General features: G+C 40.6%; 1 protein-coding gene across 2 annotated transcripts in view; it reads right to left on the reverse strand.

Annotated features, from left to right (window-relative positions):
* The window catches only part of TPCN2 (two pore segment channel 2), a 106,651-nt gene that overhangs the window by 79,765 nt on the left and 6,659 nt on the right, over positions 1-20,227 (reverse strand). For both annotated transcript variants that reach the window (XM_081312904.1, XM_081312903.1), the window contains exons 2-10: positions 16,241-16,302; positions 14,450-14,526; positions 13,770-13,947; positions 11,175-11,291; positions 9,514-9,620; positions 8,544-8,616; positions 6,922-7,021; positions 4,517-4,582; positions 3,482-3,546 (exon numbers count right to left, since the gene is read on the reverse strand). In XM_081312904.1, coding sequence (XP_081169030.1) covers positions 3,482-3,546; positions 4,517-4,582; positions 6,922-7,021; positions 8,544-8,616; positions 9,514-9,620; positions 11,175-11,291; positions 13,770-13,947; positions 14,450-14,526; positions 16,241-16,302 — 845 coding nt within the window. The remainder of the gene's footprint in view (positions 1-3,481; positions 3,547-4,516; positions 4,583-6,921; positions 7,022-8,543; positions 8,617-9,513; positions 9,621-11,174; positions 11,292-13,769; positions 13,948-14,449; positions 14,527-16,240; positions 16,303-20,227) is intronic.

Consider the following 20,227-nt stretch of genomic DNA (forward strand, 5'->3'; position numbering starts at 1 on the left):
GCATACGTCATGACACGTCACATGATCTGGCAAGTTTGACACCTGTGATCTAGACCAATGGATATTTATATAGGCTATTAATGTGAAAGATAGTTACAGAATGTTTTGAAGTAGCAATTACCGAAACCCAAAGATATGAATCTTGCTTTTGCCAGAAGTACAAAATCAGGATGGCCAGAAAGGAAATGAATATTATCCACATTCATATGGATATATTTCTCAAATTTCTCAATATCAATTCAAAGGAATTATGGGTATGAATCTCAGAAAAAGAAGCCACTTTCTGAAATACTAAGGAGCTAAAGGTAGATATCATGGGTGGCTCTAATCCACCTTTTTGTGGTACCCAAAGCCTAACACTCAACAACTAATGTTCAAATCATAGAGGTAATGAAAAGCAAAGGAAGGACATGTAAGCTCTGTGACAGATTAAAACATGGAATAATGTTTAACCTTGCCTATTCAAAGCAAAAATTTCAGTCCATCTAACTTGGTCCCAATAGTCAGTTTATCCAATATTTAAAAACAACAACTGGAAATTGAAGAAAACATTATATTGCATACAGACAGGAAAGCCATCAGTCTTATTTCATATAAACAGGAAATATTTTTGATAATTATAATACAAAGGGACAATATGTATGACATAGTTAAGATAAACCTTGCAGAGGAAACTCTTTTTGTGCATTTTTATGTAAGTTTACACTGAATGTAATTCTGTTGGAATATATGTTAGAACAGGGGTCCCCAACCTATGGACCCGGCCCCATTTGTGCATGCATGCGCCACTAGCCTGAGTGATTTGTGTAGCCGTTCGCGCATGAGCAAACAGGCTGCTAGCCGCCATGGGTGGTGTGTGGCTGTTCATGCATGCGTGTGGCGCCAGCACGTGTGGGCCCATGCGTGCGCATGCACCAATTTTGAAACTGCTCTCCTTCCCTCCGGTCCGCGAGCCCGGAAAAGTTGGAGACCTCTGTGTTAGAATGTATTTTGTATTGCAACAACTACAGAATTATTCAGCCAGTAGATGGCAGTGTTTAGTTTGCATCTATGGTTATAATCTAGGGTACCTTTTGTTCTGAGGAGTTTCCTGCAATAGTTGAAACCGTTAAGCAGCAAGGCCAGTGGTGGGATTCAGCCAGTTCGCACCACTTCGGCAGAACTGGTAGCTAATTTTTTTGTTGCCCAGGCCCAGAATGGACTTCCGGAAACAGCATCCACACAGAGAACCCATTGTTCATATATATATTTGAATCCCACCAATGAGCAAGGCCCATGGTGACTGAACACAGTACATTTTATTTAATCTGTATAGCTATATAACCACTCTCTGCTACCAATTTGTATGGCTATATAATAGACTTCTGCTACTATTTGTATATAATAAAGCAGAATTAGAAGTGCTTTATTGCGTGTCTGGAAAAAGTATTATTATAAGTTAAATTATAAAATACCGATTTGGGGAATTCCTGGACACGCGATAGAGGGCGTATCTATGGGAGTGAGTATGAATATGGTTTCCTACAAGGAATTACTTAGATTGCAAGGGAATGTTTGGCAACTTAAATCATTAGAGGAGTTAAGACAAGAAAATATAAGTTACTCTTGGTTTCAATATACCCAATTGAAAGCTAGGTGGAAGTTAGATCAAAAGGTTGGCATCACAATTACAGATCAAAATTTAGTAAAACAAATTAGAGATTTAAATTGTGCACATATAAAGAGGATATATAATGCTTTAATTGAATTGGATTCGGAAACGGAATTGGTTAAAGACTGTATGATAAAGTGGGCACAAAATATTCAGGAACCAATCTCGTTGGACACCTGGGAGATAATTTGGGTCAGAAATGTTAAATTTACTCAGGCTCAAAACTTAAGAGAAAATTTTTATAAAATGTTTTATAGATGGCATCTGGATCCCAAGAAGTTGTCCAACATGTATCCTAATTTACAGTCTAAATGTTGGAGATGTGGTAGTTCAGAAGCTACCTATTTTCACATGTGGTGGACTTGTAGAAACATAAAAGCTTTTTGGATCAAAATTTGGTGGAACATTCAAAAGATTTTTAAGAGAAAGATAACGTTTTCTCCGCAATTATTTTTATTGGGTATTGTTGTAGATTGTGATGTTAAAGAAACTAATTTGATGTTGAATATGATAACAGCAGCACGGTTACTGGTGGGACAATATTGGAAGAAGGATAGTTTGCCCACTATAGAAGAATGGGTGTTTAAAGTTTCGAATCTTGCAGAAATGTCTAAGATTTCTGCTTATTTGAAAGATCATTCACAGGAAAGATATATTTCAGTTTGGAGGAGATGGATAAATTATATTCAGAACAAATATGGGACTAAAAAGTTCCATTTAGCTTATGAGTAGATTTTAGTGGGATATTGTTATTGGTACTTTGTTTGTAGTTATGTTAAAGGGGAGTTAAAGCACATTATGAATTTGGTTAATTGTATATTATGCATAATTTTTATTTAGAATATGATTATTGTAACTATAATCCTGTATTTAGCTCTGGGAAGTGGGGGGGGAAGTGGGTGGGTTGGGGTGGGAGGGATTTGGGGATATATTGTAAAATTTTGTTTTTGTAAAACTCTTTAATAAAAAAAAGCAGAATTTCTAACGAATTCATATGTTCAGCTGAAGTGTTGCCAGCTAACAAAATATTAATATTATGTTGAATTCTATATAAGCTCAGATCATTACACTTTTTGTCTATTTTTGACTACATGTTGATTATATTTTGTTTCTACAATAGATATTATGTTAATTCTTGTTTCTATAACGAGAAGAAGACTAGAAATAGAGGCTGTCTAAAAATAAGAGCCTTTTCTAGATATCAAGTGGGAGAAACTTCACCTCATTGTGGAAATCAGGTCATACGAAAAGAACTCTGGAAAAGACACGACATCTGAAAAATCTAATCTAGTCTATATCCTTCCAGGACTGCAATTAAAATATCAGAATTATGGAATGAGCAAATATCTTGCTGAAAAATGCTCGTTCACCATTTTAGTTTTCCCAACTTTTAAGGTTATATGATTCCCTTCACAAAAGAAGAATGTCACAATCATCATCACAATGGGACAGCCACTAGTCTGTGGCCGGCAGTCAAGTTCATTGATCATGGTCACAATGTTGGCGGCAGCATCTTCCTCTATAGCAGAAGTATAAATTTAAGAATATGATGCTCTAAGGCAGGGGTGTCAAACTGCCGGCCCGCGGGCTGGATGCGTCATCAGGAAACCATGCCCACCCCATTGCCGGCAATGGGGGAAAAGCTCCGATACGTTGCATGACATCACGTGACGTCACAAGTTTGACATGTCTGCTCTAAGGCCTCAGCTGCATTTGTACCATTCCAGTGGCCATGACATGAAGCAGTAGAATTTCCTGCTCAGTAGCCTGAACTCTGATTTAGCATTTTTAAACTATGATAAATTGTAACATTTGTTAAACATCACTTACCAAAAGATAGCCACGAAATTGATTGTATATTATTGCTGTCAACAAGTTCATCAGAAATAAATTTCCTGTAACAATATGAAATTTTCTTATTTTCTTTTAGGCAACAGTACAGTTTTGTTTGTTTTCTTCCGGAAAACTAAAACAAAGAACTAACTCAATCTTTACATTCCACCCAATCTGAACACACAGCTGAAAGAGTATACTTGAGCAAGAATGGAAAGAACCTTACTTACTCCTTGTATTGTTAAAAAGAAATAAAACAATACAACAAAATGCAGTGACCTTTGAAAGAGCAAGTACAGCCCTCATACAAGATCAAGAGAACCATGCAGTACTGGGAAGTATGAATCACCAATTAAATTGAAAAGAAATAAACTAGATAAATCTCACAGGACTGCATTACACAGGCACATGCTAGCTCTACAGTGTGTCGAAGGCTTTCTCATGAAACATTGCCAATTAATATTTGTTTGCTTCTCTACAGCCTCTTCTCTGCCTCAGTCTCTTCCATCCTAGACAAGATGGAATCCCTAATTTTCTACAAACATTCTGAACATTTCAACAGACACTGGGAGTCCCATAGAAATGTCTAGTGTGAATCTCCTTAGCCCGGAATCAACTACTTACAGCTTCCCTAAAGAAGCTCAGGATTAGTTATACTCCAAAAAAAAATTTCATGACTTCCTGTCCTGATTACAACTTGCTGGGACACAAGTTTTCTTCTGATGAATTTCCCAAGGGGTGCTTATAAGCAGCATTTACAAGTTCCCAATAAAACTAGTGAAGTCTTCCTTCCCTGCTTAAGATGACAAGTAGACTTGGGCCCTCAGAGATTAAGAGTAGAATTCATTAGCAACCAGAAAGGTAGTCCATTGGTTGCCCTTATTATCTTGCCCTTATAACTTCAGTCACACCTCCATTAGCTGCTCAATTTTTATGCACATTCTACAATTAAGGGGACCATCACATGGAAAAGAATGAGTTTACACTGCATGACTTCTGAGGGCCTTTTATTTAAAGAAACAATCCACTTACCTATTACAGTGAAGAGTATAAAGAAGATGCAATATGCTCGATTCTTAGAATACGCAGGAATCATCACTGTTCAATAGTTAAAAAACAATAAATAAGGTTTAAGAAATTCGCATTTAAGGTAATAATGTGCCCCAATCCTTAAACAAGAGACATATGTAGCTTTTAGCAGTGAAATGGGGAAATCGTTTTAGCAGTTATCCAGAAACCCATCACTCTCTGACACAAATGAAAGTCTGCAAGTCCTGGTTTGGGTTAGAACAGGGGTCGGCAACCGGAAAAAGGAAAAGAGCCACTCAGAACCGGTTCTATCACACAAACAAAAAAGTGGGAGCCGCAAAAAGTGCGCGCGCGTGCATCCACTCACGCGCATGTGCAAAAAACATTTTGCGCATGCGCAAAATGGGAGGCGCCTGCGCGGCGACGGGTCTCCCCTTTGGAGAGGTGCGCGCCGTCCTGTTCGGAGACCTGCCGCGTTCGTCAAACATGGACGAACGCGGCAGCTGTGCAAACAGGACAGCGGCGGTTTGGAGAGTGCGCGCGCACCTCTCCCAAGCCGCCGCCGTCCCGTTCGGAGACCTGCCGCGTTCATCAAACATGGACGAACGCGGCAGCTGTGCAAACGGGACGGTGGCGGTTTGGAGAGTGCGCGCGCACCTCTCCCAAGCCGCCGCCGTCCCGTTCGGAGACCTGCCGCGTTCGTCAAACATGGACGAACGCGGCAGGTCTCCGAACCACCATAAAAAAGCGACGCAATTTCTCCTCAAGAGAGAATGGTGCAGACAGACACCTAAAGCCTGAAAGGTCAGTCTCACTGCGTCACCACAGTTGGAAAATACCCAGAGGGAGGTGATTTTGTTTGCCTGTTTGCCCCACGCAGGCAGCCAGTTCTGCAGCCATCGAATCAATCAATCAAAGTCTATATGTAGGGTGGAAAGAAACAACCCCTTCGGCCACACACTCCCCTCTCCTTCCTCATCAGGGGACAGTGTTGTAGTCCAAACTCATTTCAGCCCAGATTCTTGTCAGAGCAAGTTCCCCACTAGTGCCAGCTACAGGACCCCCGACTGTCTCTCAGACGCGCCTTTATTCCTTACACGACGTCCAGACTGTGGCTCCCTCCTTTCCAGCCTCGATCCACCAGGAGCGGGGGACGGTCGGGGGGGAGGAACGAGAGGGAAGATTCCGAAGGTCCGCCCCAGGCACGTCCTTGCTGCATTTCTTTTTTTTTACCAGGGAGGGAGGAGGGCTTACCTGCGTGGCTCTGCCCAGCTGGTCCTTAGAGTGGGAGGCACAGCGAGATCGTCCCCCCCCTCGAGAGAGAGAGCCCGAGAAGCCGGACCAGAGGCGGTGTCGGGTTTCTTCACCCCACCTCCCCGCACTCAAAGCTCGCCAAGCGCTTTAGTGGGCCCGTCGGTTTCTTCCGGCGAAGCTGCGGCTAAAGCTGCTACTTCGCAAAGACTGCGGGCAAATCGCTCCCCTCTCCCACCCCTCCTCCTTCTCCGACCGGCCGGGCCACCAACCTCTTTTTTGCTGGTTTCTAGGGCAACTGGGTAATGCTCAGCACAGCCTGCCTGCGGGGACCGTCGCCCCCGCGCGTGCGCACGGACATCCGAGCCCCATCTAGGCCCGGGGAGGGGGGGAGCGCTTCAGGCGAAAGCGGCAGGTCTCCAAATGGGACGGCGGCGGTTTGGAGAGGTGCGCGCACACCTCCGCCCTTCGGAAAGGTGTGCGCGCACCTCTCGGAACGGGCGGTGCCACTCTCCATTTGGAGAGGTGCACGCGCACCACTGCCCGTTCGAAGAGGTGCACGCGCACTGGGCGACTGGGAGCCGCGGCTCCGGAGCCACGGGTTGCCGACCTGTGGGTTAGAAGATACATAATGCATTAAAAAGGCCTACTTGATCATGCCAAGCCTTATCGTAATCTAGCATTTTTTTCTCTCATAAACCCCTCTGCCAAAAAAATATCTCAAAAATGCCGAAAAGAAGGGTTTAAAAGGGAACATGCCATTTTAACACTAGCCTTCCCCTACAACTAAGAGGTGGAGAGCTCCTTGGGAATCAGGCATTCTTTAAATCTACGTAAACAAATATATAAAATCTACCCCAAACCAGAATTAATACAACCACTCTTGGTAGACCTGTTCTCAATGAAAGTATCCACTCTCCTTTCAACACCATCAAGCTTAGTTACTATCATTATTTCCCGTGATAATGAATTCCACACATTTCATTTATTCAATGCTTTTATAGAAACTGGATCAGCATATGAGGGAAAGCAAAGCCATATATATCCACTTTTCCAGGGAAAAAAAGGAGTCAAATGTCACTAAAGAATGAAGAATGTCTGAGTTTAGCCACAGATTAAGAAGGAAAAGGAAAATATTTTTGGAAAAGAATCCTTACCATCTGGATTATTTGCAGTTGTCAACAGTACCAGCAATGAAGTTAATGAATCTGGCAAATTACGAAAATATCCTTGCCACTCTTTATCCTGTGAGCCATCCTAATCGTAGAGATCCAAACTGTTAGCAAACAGAGCAACCAATCAAAGACACTTAAGAGCTATGCACTTTGGTCACCAATTCAACCCAATCAAGTACGGAATACATATTTCGCTTAGTAGGCTGAAAGGAATCTAGTGTATACAACCCAAGGTAATCAACCCAATTACTTCTCTTGCAATTGCTTCAGGCAGACAAGTATTTCAATATCCAAATACAAAAGACATTATTTAAACTGGAGAAAAAAGAAATGTAGGACATGACATATCTGGTCTCAGACTGTACTTTTTTTTTAGTAACTCGTTTTCCAGTCAAAGCAAGCTATTTCCACGTAACTACTTACAATTTGGATCCCTGTTCATTCTGTTGGATTGAATCAAAACAAAAACGTTGCAAACTGTAATTCCAGATAATCCAAATTTTATTTTTCTTTCATAAGACTAAGTGGAGTGCAAATACAAGAAAAAGGAGTGATTGGGAATACAGGAAAGGCAGCCAGGGAAAGAGTTATGCAGTACTCTGGCCCATCCATCCGATTCAAAATTCTATCTTCCAAACCAAAAAGCCTATTTTTATCCAGGTTTGTTGTTCATGCATAGTCAGCTCTGAGGGTGCTTCATAAGAATTAACACAGAATGTACAGGAAACCAAAGGAAAACATACACACACGCACACAGGGAAATACAGCAAAGCCAAAGGCCTTTGATTTGTATAATCCAAACGTGCTTAATAGGTCCCTGAACTGTCTGTATGAGATGATTTTATCTTCACTTTACTCAGGAAACTCTTTGAACATAATGTTATTAGGCAGCAGGACTGAAATGTGTAATTTTTCTCACACAATTCCCTGGTAGATTTTCAGTAAGGTGAATTTCAAAAATTGCTCTTTATGACAATGGAGGAATCTTGTCATGCAACTTTAACAAATGCAAAAATTAAGGGGAAAACAGAACAGCAAAAATAGAGACAAGAGAGGTGAAAATCACCAAAGGGGATCCACAACTTTCTAGAAGGAATTCAGAAAATGTTCAGGAGAATGACAGGGAAAAACTGGCAGATCTCAGCTATGAAATTGTCCTTCACAGAAAATGGAGAAGTGATTTAGTTCTGCTGCACCAGGGAATGTAAGATGCAGGAAAGAATAATGTCTTGTAATATTACTGACAATGTGACAATGGTATGAATAATTATCAAGTAAAATGATGAGCAAGGGAAAAAGTTGCCCAGATTTATCGTAATTTTATGCCTAAAACATGACATGGGAGAACTTACATTTCAGGGGGGAAATGTTTATTTAAAAAAATACACATCTTTGTGTCTGTGTGTGTGTGTGTGTGTGTGAACAACTCTTTTGTCCTAGAACAGGGGTAGGCAACCTTGGCTCTTTTATGACTCATGGACTTCAACTCCCAGAATTCTGACTCAGGAATTCTGGGAGTTGAAGTCCATAAGTCATAAAAGAGCCGAGGTTGCCTACCCCTGTCCTACACAAAGAACCAAGATTTTATTACATGTGTTACTTACTTTTGTCCGAGCAAACAGCAGCATGCCAAACATGGTAAAGAGAAACAGATGAACAGCTAAGAGCAGCATAACACTATTAGGGAGAAAATATAATGTCAACATTATTCCTTCATCACAACACAGGACCACATGTAAAGAAAGAGATGCCACAGACAACATTCAGCAGTGAACCAGAAAAATATTGTTCCTACAGAGGAAAATGTGTCAGATGAGGAAAAATAAGCCCAATGCATCTAAAACTAAGAAACGAGAGACGCTACTTTGATGGGCACCTTCAAATGGCATTGAAGAATGTTTCACTCATGAGAGCAGAGACTTCCTCCTTTGTCACCAAAGTGTCAGCTGCAGAAATCTTACTGTTAGCTACTTCTGGACAGGGTAATGTCACCACTGCTGATCTTTGGAGCTTCTTCATTCTTCCAGCACTGGTTCCAACTCAAACACTTTTATTGTTTTCCTTTCTCAAATGTTAGCAGGTGAAAAAATGGATTTATTGGAGACTAGCAAATGCTAGGGACGCAGTGGCTCAGTGGGTTAGGACGCTGAGCTTGTCGATCAGAAGGATGGCAGTCTGGCGGGTCGAATCCCGAGTGCCGCGTAACAGAGTGAGCGCCTATTACTCGTCCCAGCTTCTGCCAACCTAGCAGTTCAAAAGCACGTAAAAATGCAAGTAGAAAAATAGGGACCACTATGGTGGGAAGGTAACAGCGTTCTGTGCACCTTTGGCGTCTAGTCATGCCGGCCACATGACCACGGAGACGTCCTCGGACAAGCGCTGGCTCTTCGGCTTTGAAACGGAGATGAGCACCAGCCCCTAGAGTAGGAAACGACTAGCACGCATGTGCGGGGGAACCTTTACCTTTACCTTTTACTAGCAAATGCTAACAATGTGCATTTTGAAGTTGTAATGTTTGGGGGATCACTGGATCATCTGGCTTATCTCTAGCAGGCACTACACATTGTTACATACCTTGTAATTTCTGGCACTGTCCTCTTGATGCTTTTTAGTGTTTTTTTCATCATTGAAGAATTCTGGAGAAGGAAGAAAGGTCGAAGGATACGTCTTATCCTCAGGTTCTAAAAAAGAAAACATTTGGTAAACGACCACAAAAGCAGAATATCTTTAATTAATTCCACCAATAACTCAATAATCACTAGGTATGGCTGCAATAACTGCAATAATTGACAGTTAGAACAATTAATCAGTGGAACAACCTGCCTCCAGAAGCTGTGAATGCTCCAACACTGGAGGTTTTTAAGAGGAGACTGGACAGCCATTTGTCTGAAATGGTATAGGGTTTCCTGAACAGGGAAGGGGGCTGGACTAGAAGACCTCCAAGGTCCCTTCCAACTCTATTCGTATTATTCGTATTAATATTATTATTATTATCCACAAAGTCAAATAAAACCTATGATCCCTCGCACCATGCAGTCATCTAACAAACAAATAAGTGGACAAAAGAACAGCATCATCCTTCATTAATCAAGTGGCAAAGCCTTATCCAGATGTCTCTATTGCACTGTAAGAATTAAGGAGAAGCCCTTCACGGAATTAATTTTTACTTGCGACCTTCCCAAGTCAAAATCAAGACTTGCCAAGTCCTAAAAATATTGCAAAATAAAATTATCTTAAAAAGCAAATGAACAAGCCCACCAAAAACAAAATCTGCTTTTTGTATAAGGAGCTATTGTTCTGTACATAGTAGTTAGTTACTGTGGCTAAGACTGTTTTAGCTAAGTTATTAGCATATCAGTTACCAAATACATTTGATGTTTTTGAACTATCCCAACAAATTTCTATAGGATATGCATCTTCCGTGGCCCTCATGCTAAGGCAGCTCTCAAGCCTATAGTATTGGTACAGCTTGGAGACAGATGTACCGCAGTATGCTAGAAAAATTCAACTGCTGTGAGGGTACAGCATAAACCACGGAATGAGAGAACAGAATGCCATGATCGGAACAAAGACCCAGAGGAATGACTGATAGACTGACAAGCAATATCTGGCATTGCAAAAATTTGTTACAGGTTCTACTTGCTTCTTCTCTAAATATTATCATTTCCTGATTGCTTAAAATCAGCACCTTTCCTTTCATCTCTCCAGGTGGTAACCTGGGAATTAGCACAAAATTGTTTATCCATTTTATCCTCATAACTCTATGAAAGAAGCTAAGCTCAGCCGTCCATGTGCTTTCAGTATGGTTTAATAATTAAAACTTTAGCCTGGAAAATCAATAATGTACTTCATTAGGTGATCTTAGTAACTAAACCTACCTTGCAGTGGCATTAAGAGGATAAAATAATTGTAGAAGGTACAATCTCATACATCATTCTTAGCTTCTTGGTGGAAGGACAAAATTAAAAGGATCATATTTATTACTGCTGTTACTGTTGCTGTTATCACCATACACAATTACATTATAGAATTCAGATCAAAGCCATGCTAGTTCTACTGTTTTCCATATGTAAACACAGAATACATACTGACAATGTCAGGTGTACAACCAAACAACATTAGTGTTTTATTTGTCCCAGTCCCACTTCAAAATGATCATGGGCCATTTCTGAAACCATTGATTCCCATTGATTCCCAGCCTCCCTGACATTTATCCAAGAATGCATAAGCCTTACTTCATGACAGGAAGAACTCAGCGAAATGCTCCAGTCTATAAGGGAAGTGAGCAGGACCAGGATGTAGGCCATTAACCACTTGGTTTTCCGAAATTCTTCCCATCCAATTAAGTAGCTCTAGTGAAATCAACGTATTTGAATATCAGTTAGGTTACTGTCATAAGCAAAAGGATCCAAATAATTTTCTTCCTTCTATTTTGGAAAAGAGCTAAGCCAGCGATCAGGAAAAATGGAGGATCTGATCATGTGGTAGCTTTGGGGGCTTTGTTCCCAATCCCGGTCCCTAAAGACAGAATGTTTTGATCTAATTGGTATACATTTCTGGGCAGAAACATGCTACCTACATTTCCAAGCATTATACCTGGCTTCTGAGCAACATGCCATGGGCTATCCTCCAAAAAAGGAGTGCTTAAAAGATGAGACAAAGCCTACATTTAATTTATGTGTAAAGATCGCATTTAAATTAATTGCAATTGTTATGGTTTCTTCCTAAACATTTAACCTTGTATCTTTCCCTTACAAGAAAGATTACAATTTTGCAGCATCTTTCAGAGCAGCTCCGGGGATCAAACCCAGGGTTTGGGACTCACGAATGGCTTGGAGTTCTCAGATGATATTCCTCTGATTTAAACTTTCAAAAATCAAACTTTCCTGAGATTTCTATTTTGGACCTGCAAACAGGCACAGAGACTTTAGTGTGGTCTTTTCCAAACGTGGCTTCTTTAAGATTACAATTCTCAGTCAAACTGCTAATTTACATTTTAAAACAAATAATCCATTGCATCTGGGAGAATTAATTTGCAATGATTAAAATAATCCCTTCAAAACCACACTTTGGGACCCTGGTAAGTTGCATAGAAAGAAAGGGATATCTGTATCATCATAATCATCCTTGTAGCTACCAAGAAGTCCCACAGACGGCTAAAAGGGGCAAATCTATCCTGTTATACTACTTTTTTGTATTTCAGAAGAAAGGTAATTATGGGTGAGTTGCTTGTTTCTGGATACAGTCATTGTTTATTCAGCAGCAAAAACTATGGTTGTAAACAGCTCAAGGAGACACTGCAATTTGTGATGCCTACATCTTTCAGCATCAGCCAACATTAAATATTACGCAAAGGACTATCATTGAAATACATTAAAGGTATATGATTCATTTAGCTTTTCTAAATAATGTATATAACAACCTTTCTTAACTATATATACCTGGACAGTTCAGGCATTATAACAAACTGCCAATACAGCTGCATCTCTATAGGGTTCAACTAAGATCCTGACTTGGAGAAGAATCAGATCTTCACAGCCTTCTACAGGCCAAAAGGGTGGGCCTTTCCAGGTCTCAGGGGGGAAGGCTGTTCCACAGGGCAGGTGCTATGACTGAGAAGTTGCATCTCCTAGGTCTCGCCAGATAACATACTTTAGTAGAGGGGACCCAGATTATGCCCATTCTGTCAGATCTGGTGAGACAGACAGAAAACCTTGGGGAGAGGTAACCTGTGCCGTACACGGCTTAAAGGTGATAACCAGCACACCTTGAATTGTGCCCAGAAGGACATTAGAAGCAGTACACTTTTTGTAACAACAGTGCAAACCTAGAAGACTTTAGTGCACTCTAAACAATGTACCCTACTCAGTGGTGGGATTCAAATATGTGGACAACCAGTTCTCTGGGTAGATGCTACTTCTGGAAGTACATTCTGGGCCTGGGCAACAAAAAATTAGTTACCGGTTCTGCTGAAGTGGTGCAAACTATTGAATCCCACCACTGACCCTACTGCATTCTGAACCCTGAAGCTTCTGGGTGTTCTTCAAGAGCAGCCATATAGAATACATTGCAGTAATTAAACCAGGTAGTGACCAAGGCCTGAAATACTGTGAGCAAAGCCTCCTGGCCCAGGAACAGGCACAACTGGCATACAAAATGGATTTGCACAAAGATCCACTAGCCACAGCTGCCATCTGCTCTTTGAACAGGAGCTCTGAGTCCTGGAAGGTCCCAAATTGCATAAAAATTCCAAAGGTGGAAAATTTCCAGATCCAGAAAGCCCCAAACCCAAAGCCATTCCATGCCAGAGCTGAGTCACAGACTTCCCCATCCAGAGTCTCACAATCTCCAGAAACTGAGGAAGCACCTTGAAAGCATTGTTTGTCCAGCTAGGGGTTGACCTATATAACTATATTTTATGTATAATTATAAATTATCTGCATATCTTTCTTAGTGGTTCCTTGTAGATATTAAATAGGGTGAGGAGAGAGACACTTCACAAAGAAAGGGCCTAGGGCTCCATCTCTCCCCCCTTCCAATAATACCGAGTGAAACCAGTGTGGAAAGAAGAAGAACACTGAACAAGTTAAAAACACTGTTCCCCGCTCCTTTCCCCCAAACGTGGCTCAGAAGGATATTGAAATCTGCTGAGAGACCAAAGGTCATCTACAAGTTTGATCAATGCTGTCCGAGTGGCATTCAAAGCTTCCTCCAGCAAGCTCTGAAACTGAGCATTTGCTACCTTCTCATCAACCTTCCCTTAAAAAAGGTTAAAAATCAGGCAACGTTATCCCAAAGGTGACGCCGTATGTATCCCACAGCTCACAAACCTTTACGGAGACATCTGCTATAAAGACGAGGAAGCAAAGCAGTTCAATGCTTTCAGTCAGGCCACAAGGAGGCTTCCAAGCTTCTGAGCGATATCGAACATCTGATGTGATGGTAAGCGAAGAAGGTGTTTCAATGAAAGCAAGAGCCAGGATTAGCGTAATGGTGAGAATCAAAATCCTTTAAAGAGAAAACACATATGTGGCAATTAGGGGGGGGCAGGGGGGAAGGAAGGAAGAAGCCAAAAGTTCATTTTCCAAAATATTCCACGTCATAAAGTGATAAAGGAATAGGTGTATTCTGAAACGTTGTTTGGTGGCGAAATATAATTCGGTCGGCAAAAGCCTCACCACGTTTTTTAAAGACAGGAGCCTAGCCAGTCCTTGCTCAGCTGCCCGGGGCAACAGATCACTTTGCCTCTGGAGATGCCAGCTAGGGCTGCTAGCAAAGCATCAGGAAATCTACAGTTTCAACCTACCGTTTGGACCACTAAACCCGGCAGCTCCACTCTGCCCTCACAGAAACTGCTCACGTTTTTAAAAAGTCCTTGAAGGAGAAGCGATTAGCAAAAACACTAAAATACTGAAAATTGGAAGCAGCAGTAAGGACTTGTGGGATTAGAAAAAGCAGCGGACCTTCTCAGAGAAACAGAGCAGCGTGCGGGGGGGGGGGGAATTCTCACCATTGGCAAACTTCTGAATAATACCACCGATAAAGCCACAAGGAGTTAGAGTCCACACGATGATTTATAGAACGATACTAAAGAGGTGAAAGACAGAGAGGTGATTCAAGCATCTCTTTTAATTTGCTCTTCAAGTATGGAAGTCAAAGTTTATAGGTAAATAATAAACACCATCAAGGAAACATCTGTTAATGACTAGGCAAATTTGGGCCAAAGTAGATATTCTATAAACATGAGACATACAGTTATGTATCAGTTTTGTTTTAGTTCATTTCAGATAGAGCTTGTTGTTTTTTTTTACATGTTTACAGAATATTTTTCACAGTCCACAGTTTCTGTGAGTTTCATTTATTTATTAAATCTATTCACAGCCCAACTCTTATTGAAACAGGGTCCTTCTGCCAGCCGAATAGCAACTCTGCCACAATGTTCTCATATATCATTTTTTGAAAAGCCCCTGAAGGCAGGGAAAGTCCAGCTGACTGATTGGAAGACCATTCAATAAAAGACCCTCTGCTAACTAGCAATGTCATGACCATTGCTATGCCATGAAAACTATGCCATCACTCCGGATAGTTCTCGTTTTGTGACTGTTCAAAGTTACAACAACACGGGAAAAAGTGACTTACAATAGGCCCATAGCATTTATGACAGTTATAAGTAACATCCTCACAGTCACGTGATCAAACTTCGGGCACTTTTCAACTGGCATGAGTTTATGATGTTTACAGCATCCTGGGGTCATGTGACTGCCATTTGTGACCTTCCCAGTCAGCTCCAAAAAGCAAAGTCAATGGGGGGGGGGAACCAAATTCACTTAATGACCAGATGGTTCACTTAAACAACTGCAGTGATTCGCTGAACAACCGTGATAAAGTTGAAAAATCAAGTGTGACTCACTTAGTGTGACTTGCTTAGGAACAGAAATGCTCTTCCCAATTGAGGTCATAAGCATTGTTCAAAGATGTAAAAAAACGCAACCTCCACATGCTATTTTTTAAAAAAAACATTCCGAATGATCTGACTTATAATCACAAACTTTGTAGTATAAATCAACATCTCAGCAGGAAAGAAGAGTACTGGAGCTTCTAAGAGTACTGGGGCTGCCCTTGAGGACCACCCGGAAGCTCCAACTGGTACAGAATGCAGCCGCGAGAGTTGTGTTGGGAGTCTCCCGATACTCCCACGTTACACCGCTGCTCCGTGAGCTGCATTGGTTGCCAGTTGTCTTCCGGGTGAGATTCAAGGTACTGGTAACAGTGTTTAAAGCCCTTCATGGCATGGGGCCGGAGTACCTTAGGGAACATCTGCTGCCGGCATCAAGCTCCCTGCGCCCTGTGCGTTCCCACAGAGAGGGCCTCCTCAGGGTGCCACCGATCAGAGAATGTCGATTGGTGGCCCCCAGGGGGAGATCCTTCTCTGTGGGCGCTCCGGAGCTGTGGAACCAGCTACCGGTAGAGCTCCGGATGGCGCCCGATCTTCGCTCCTTTCGTCGCGATCTCAAGACGTTTCTGTTTGTTCAAGCCGGCCTAGCCTGATGGGGATTGGTGGGGTTTTTTAATTTTGTGCTTTAATTTTAACTTGGTGTTTTAGAATTTTATTCCAACTGTTTTAAAATGGGCAATTATTTAATCTTGTTTTAACGTTTGTATTTAGTATTTTATTCTGCCCTGTGAACCGCCCTGAGTCCTCAGGGAGAAGGGCAGTATATAAATATTATTATTATTATTATTATTATTATTAATGACAGCCCTTTAATTAAAAAAAAGCACACTTGGACCAAACTTTTACCTGAATTGCATCTTCAATGAATACTACAGCTTGGTTGAAGTAGAGTTCAGGGTCATCAGTGACTGCAAGATTCAAAAACACAATGGTTATAAAATGGTTATAAAATGGTATCCTTTTGTTTATTTGGGAGTGTTCAAACATATTAGCTAACATGCCTTAATGATTCAAAGCTATTTCAAGGAACAATTTAAAAAATGAAGAAGAGAAACTCCACACCCTTCTGTTGACTGACATCAAGAAAAAGACAAAGAAATTGGATGTTGTTTAAGTTGCCTTAACAAATGAGTCTTTTATGACATATATCAACAATTTTTCTGAAAACTATAAGAAAAATCTTATCTTTCCAGTGTATTTCTCAAGCTATAGGGAGAGGAGGGCCGATACGTAAGCCAGACACATATCTTACCGGTACTTCAGTTTTAAATGCTACCCTCTGCGAAACTTCATTTCTCTTTCACGCACACACATCTACACTGCATTTCTCTCTCTTTTGAAGCCAGCCCCCAATTCCAATAAGTATTACAATCACATTAAATATGGTAAGAATTACTGAAATAATATGCACAGGGAGCTGTGAGTTTGTTAATATATCGGGCAGCAGACTTATACTTCTCCCCAGCCAACCCATTACACAAGGAAGAGCAGAAATATACTTGTCAGAGTGCCAGGCCATCAATAGCCATATAGATATAAACAATATCTATATAATATGCAAAAGAGACAATTGACAAGCCAAAAAGGAACAAAAAGACCAAAACACCTCCCCACCAGCAATCAGCAGCCAGATGAGCATAGATTAACTCCAAGATGAACATCAGACCAACAATCAAATAAACAATACCCCAGTCAAGGAATTGTCAAAGAATTAAGGTGAAGATTTCAACTTGGCCATTTCAAACATTAACATTTTTTCCACTTTAGCCATTCTTTGGTTGTATGACTTGTGTGTTTAGTATGGTTGTCTTGCTGCATGACCCACTTTCTCTTGAGCTCCGGTTCGCAATATACTGATGATTTCCTACAGAGTTGAACCCCATTCTGGTCCAGAAGCAGCAATGTGGACCAAACCATAATATTGCCACCATCATCTTTTACAGACAGGATAAGGTTCTTAGGCTGGAATGCAGATTTTTCATTCAAGCCAAAAAGCCATATTATGATCTCACCCACCTACAAAACATTCTTCCAATAGACTTCCGGCTTATCCATCTGGTCTTTTGCAAACTGTAGATGGGCATAAGTTTTTTTTTTGAGAGACAGAGAGTCCTAGCTTTTTCCTTGCAACCTTAACAAGCACACCATTATTGTTCGGCATTTTCCTGATGGTGGTTTCATGAACACTGACATTTGCCGATGCAAGAGAGGCCTTTAGTTCCTTGGTGTGATCTTGGTTAGCCAACTACTCCTGGGGAGGGTAACAATAGTGTTGAATTTGTACACAATCTGCCTAGCAGCGGGCTGGTGGAGTCCAAACTCTTTGGAAATAGTTTTGCAATCTTTTCCAGCTGAGCATCCACAACTGTTCCTCAGAGATCCTCAAAAAAAAAATCTCTCTTGTTCAAGCCATGGCATACTTCCACATACCCGCATTATGAAGATCAGGCTTTAATAACGAATACTCAGAATTCTATTCTTTAAATAAGGCAGGACATCCCACACTCACAACCGATTATAATCCAACTGATTGAAACATCTGACTCTAATTTCCGATTCAAATGTACCAATTATCCTAGCGGGTCACACCCTCTTGCCTTTCACATTTATTTTTCTTCAATGGAATAAATGAACAATGTTTTTTACGCATATACTTAATTGGATTCTCTTTATCTAGTTTTAGGATTTGTATGGAGAACAGACCATGTTTTATAGGTCATATACAGTATATGCAGAAGTACTGAAAATTCAAATGGATTCTCAAACTTTTAAGCACCACCATAGTGAGTGAGCAAAAGAAAATGCAGCTTTTTCTGCAGTACTGCACACTGACCAGTCTTTCTCAGCAGATTTAGTTAGCATCAACCACAATATTCAACATTTAGATAATACATTAAGGCCTTTGGAATTCCAAAGAAGTTTAATGGCACCAAATGTTGACAGCTTTAGTTAACTTTTTCTGGTTAGATTTGCTGATGTTATTATCCAACTGATGTATTGTGTATGAATAATCTTGTATGACTTTTGCTGTGTAAATTACTTTGTTGTTTGGGAAACCATGTATTTCGAAGAAGCAATTGAAGCAGTGAAAGAATTAATAGTTACGGTAATTAATCTCCTGAAAGCAAACTTTGCTGAGCCCAAAAGGAAAAAAAAGGATAAGGAAAGACCAGATTTGATTTAGCAAGAAGAGAAATACTTGGGACGACTTATAGATATCATGAGAATACTACAATACAACTTTTCTAGCTAGAATAATTGAACTGCAAAAATCCAGATGATCACTAGATAGAAGCAAAGAATTAGAGTTCAGTATTCCTTTGCTGCCATCTAGAGGTCAATTGGTTTTTTTCTGATTAGATAGGGTAGCAGGTTGCTCCATAATTTGAGAATTATGGGGCAAATAGATGATTTATACAATACATTTTGCATTCTTGATAAATACAGTTACTTTATAAAAACTGATGCTGAGATGTGTATAAAGAACTTATTCAACTAGCTGTCAATCAGATTAAATTAAATTTGGCCCATCGTTATAGCCTATATAAATGTACATCTAGCTTGAACTTTTACGAGAAGAGTAGTGCGCACTTGTACACACAAGCAATTCCTATTAGGTTCCACATGGTTATTCCCTTAAGAAAAGTGCTTAGGAATGTAGCCTAATATATCTTGGAATTGTTTCAAAACCACCTTGTGCAGGAAATATTATCAGATGGTTTACTGCTGACTTTTACAAATTCAAAGGATTCAAATGAAAGAAGCATCATTTGGAACAGAATATTGCAACAAATTACATGTCACTTCCCACTGTCCCTTTGTCCTCTGTACTTCAGTACATCCAGCCCCAACAACGGTTTATTGATAGCTACATAATTAAGATAAGTAGAGAAGGGAAACACAAATTGGTAAATCAGTAGGGAATCACTACAAGAGACCAGAAATATCACTCCGCTAAAGTATTAAGCAAGACCATTTCAAATGGTAGAGACAATTCCAGGAAATACCTCTTATGGAATGCTGAGAATAAAACATCTAAAGAGACACAGCTGAGCTCGTCTCACTATAACTCACTATTTATGAATTAATGTAAGTCATAAACATATAAATATATTCCTAAACATTTATTCCAAGTCCTAGAGGCAGGATGCATCCAAAGGGAAAGAAAATCAATACAACAGACCTTTATCAAATTGTAAGGGGGGGGGGAAATGGCAGGTAGGGAAAGACCCTGGTCCTCTCCGAAAAATAAATCATCAACAAGGGGTAAACAATAGATGTAGCAATATACAAAAAGCTCTCTGCCTAACTGTGTGGCAAAGCTTTAATTCGTTCCTGTTTTACAAGGAAATTGATAGGTACGTAAACCAGGAAAGGAAGGAATGGCTGGGACTTGTTTCATCTTGTAAAATCATGGGAGACTTTACTCCATGCTAAGCTGGCCTATCCCAATTGAATACATTCAACACCTTTTTCCATACAGTAACTGCTTCCAACTATTCAAATGTTCTGTTAGGAAATGTTTTTTGAATGTTCAGTTGGAATTTGCTTTCCTGAAACATAAATCCCTAAGTCGATATCCTGTTGTCTTTGATAACCCACTTCAATGCTAGAGGAGTGTTGTCATAATAAGGCATTTACTCTTCCCTTCTCAAAACTAAATACAGGTAGTTCTCGACTTACAACCACAATTGCTTGTGGTTGCTTAAGAGAGACAGTTGTTAAGTGAGCCCTGCCCTATTTTACAACTTTTCTTGCCACATTTGTTAAGTGAATTGCTGCAGTTAGGTTAGTAACAACGGGTCAAGTGAATCTGGCTTCTCCATTGAAAGT

Source organism: Vipera berus, assembly GCF_964194415.1.
Source record: "Vipera berus genome assembly, chromosome: 1".
Taxonomy (NCBI): Eukaryota; Metazoa; Chordata; class Lepidosauria; order Squamata; family Viperidae; genus Vipera; species Vipera berus.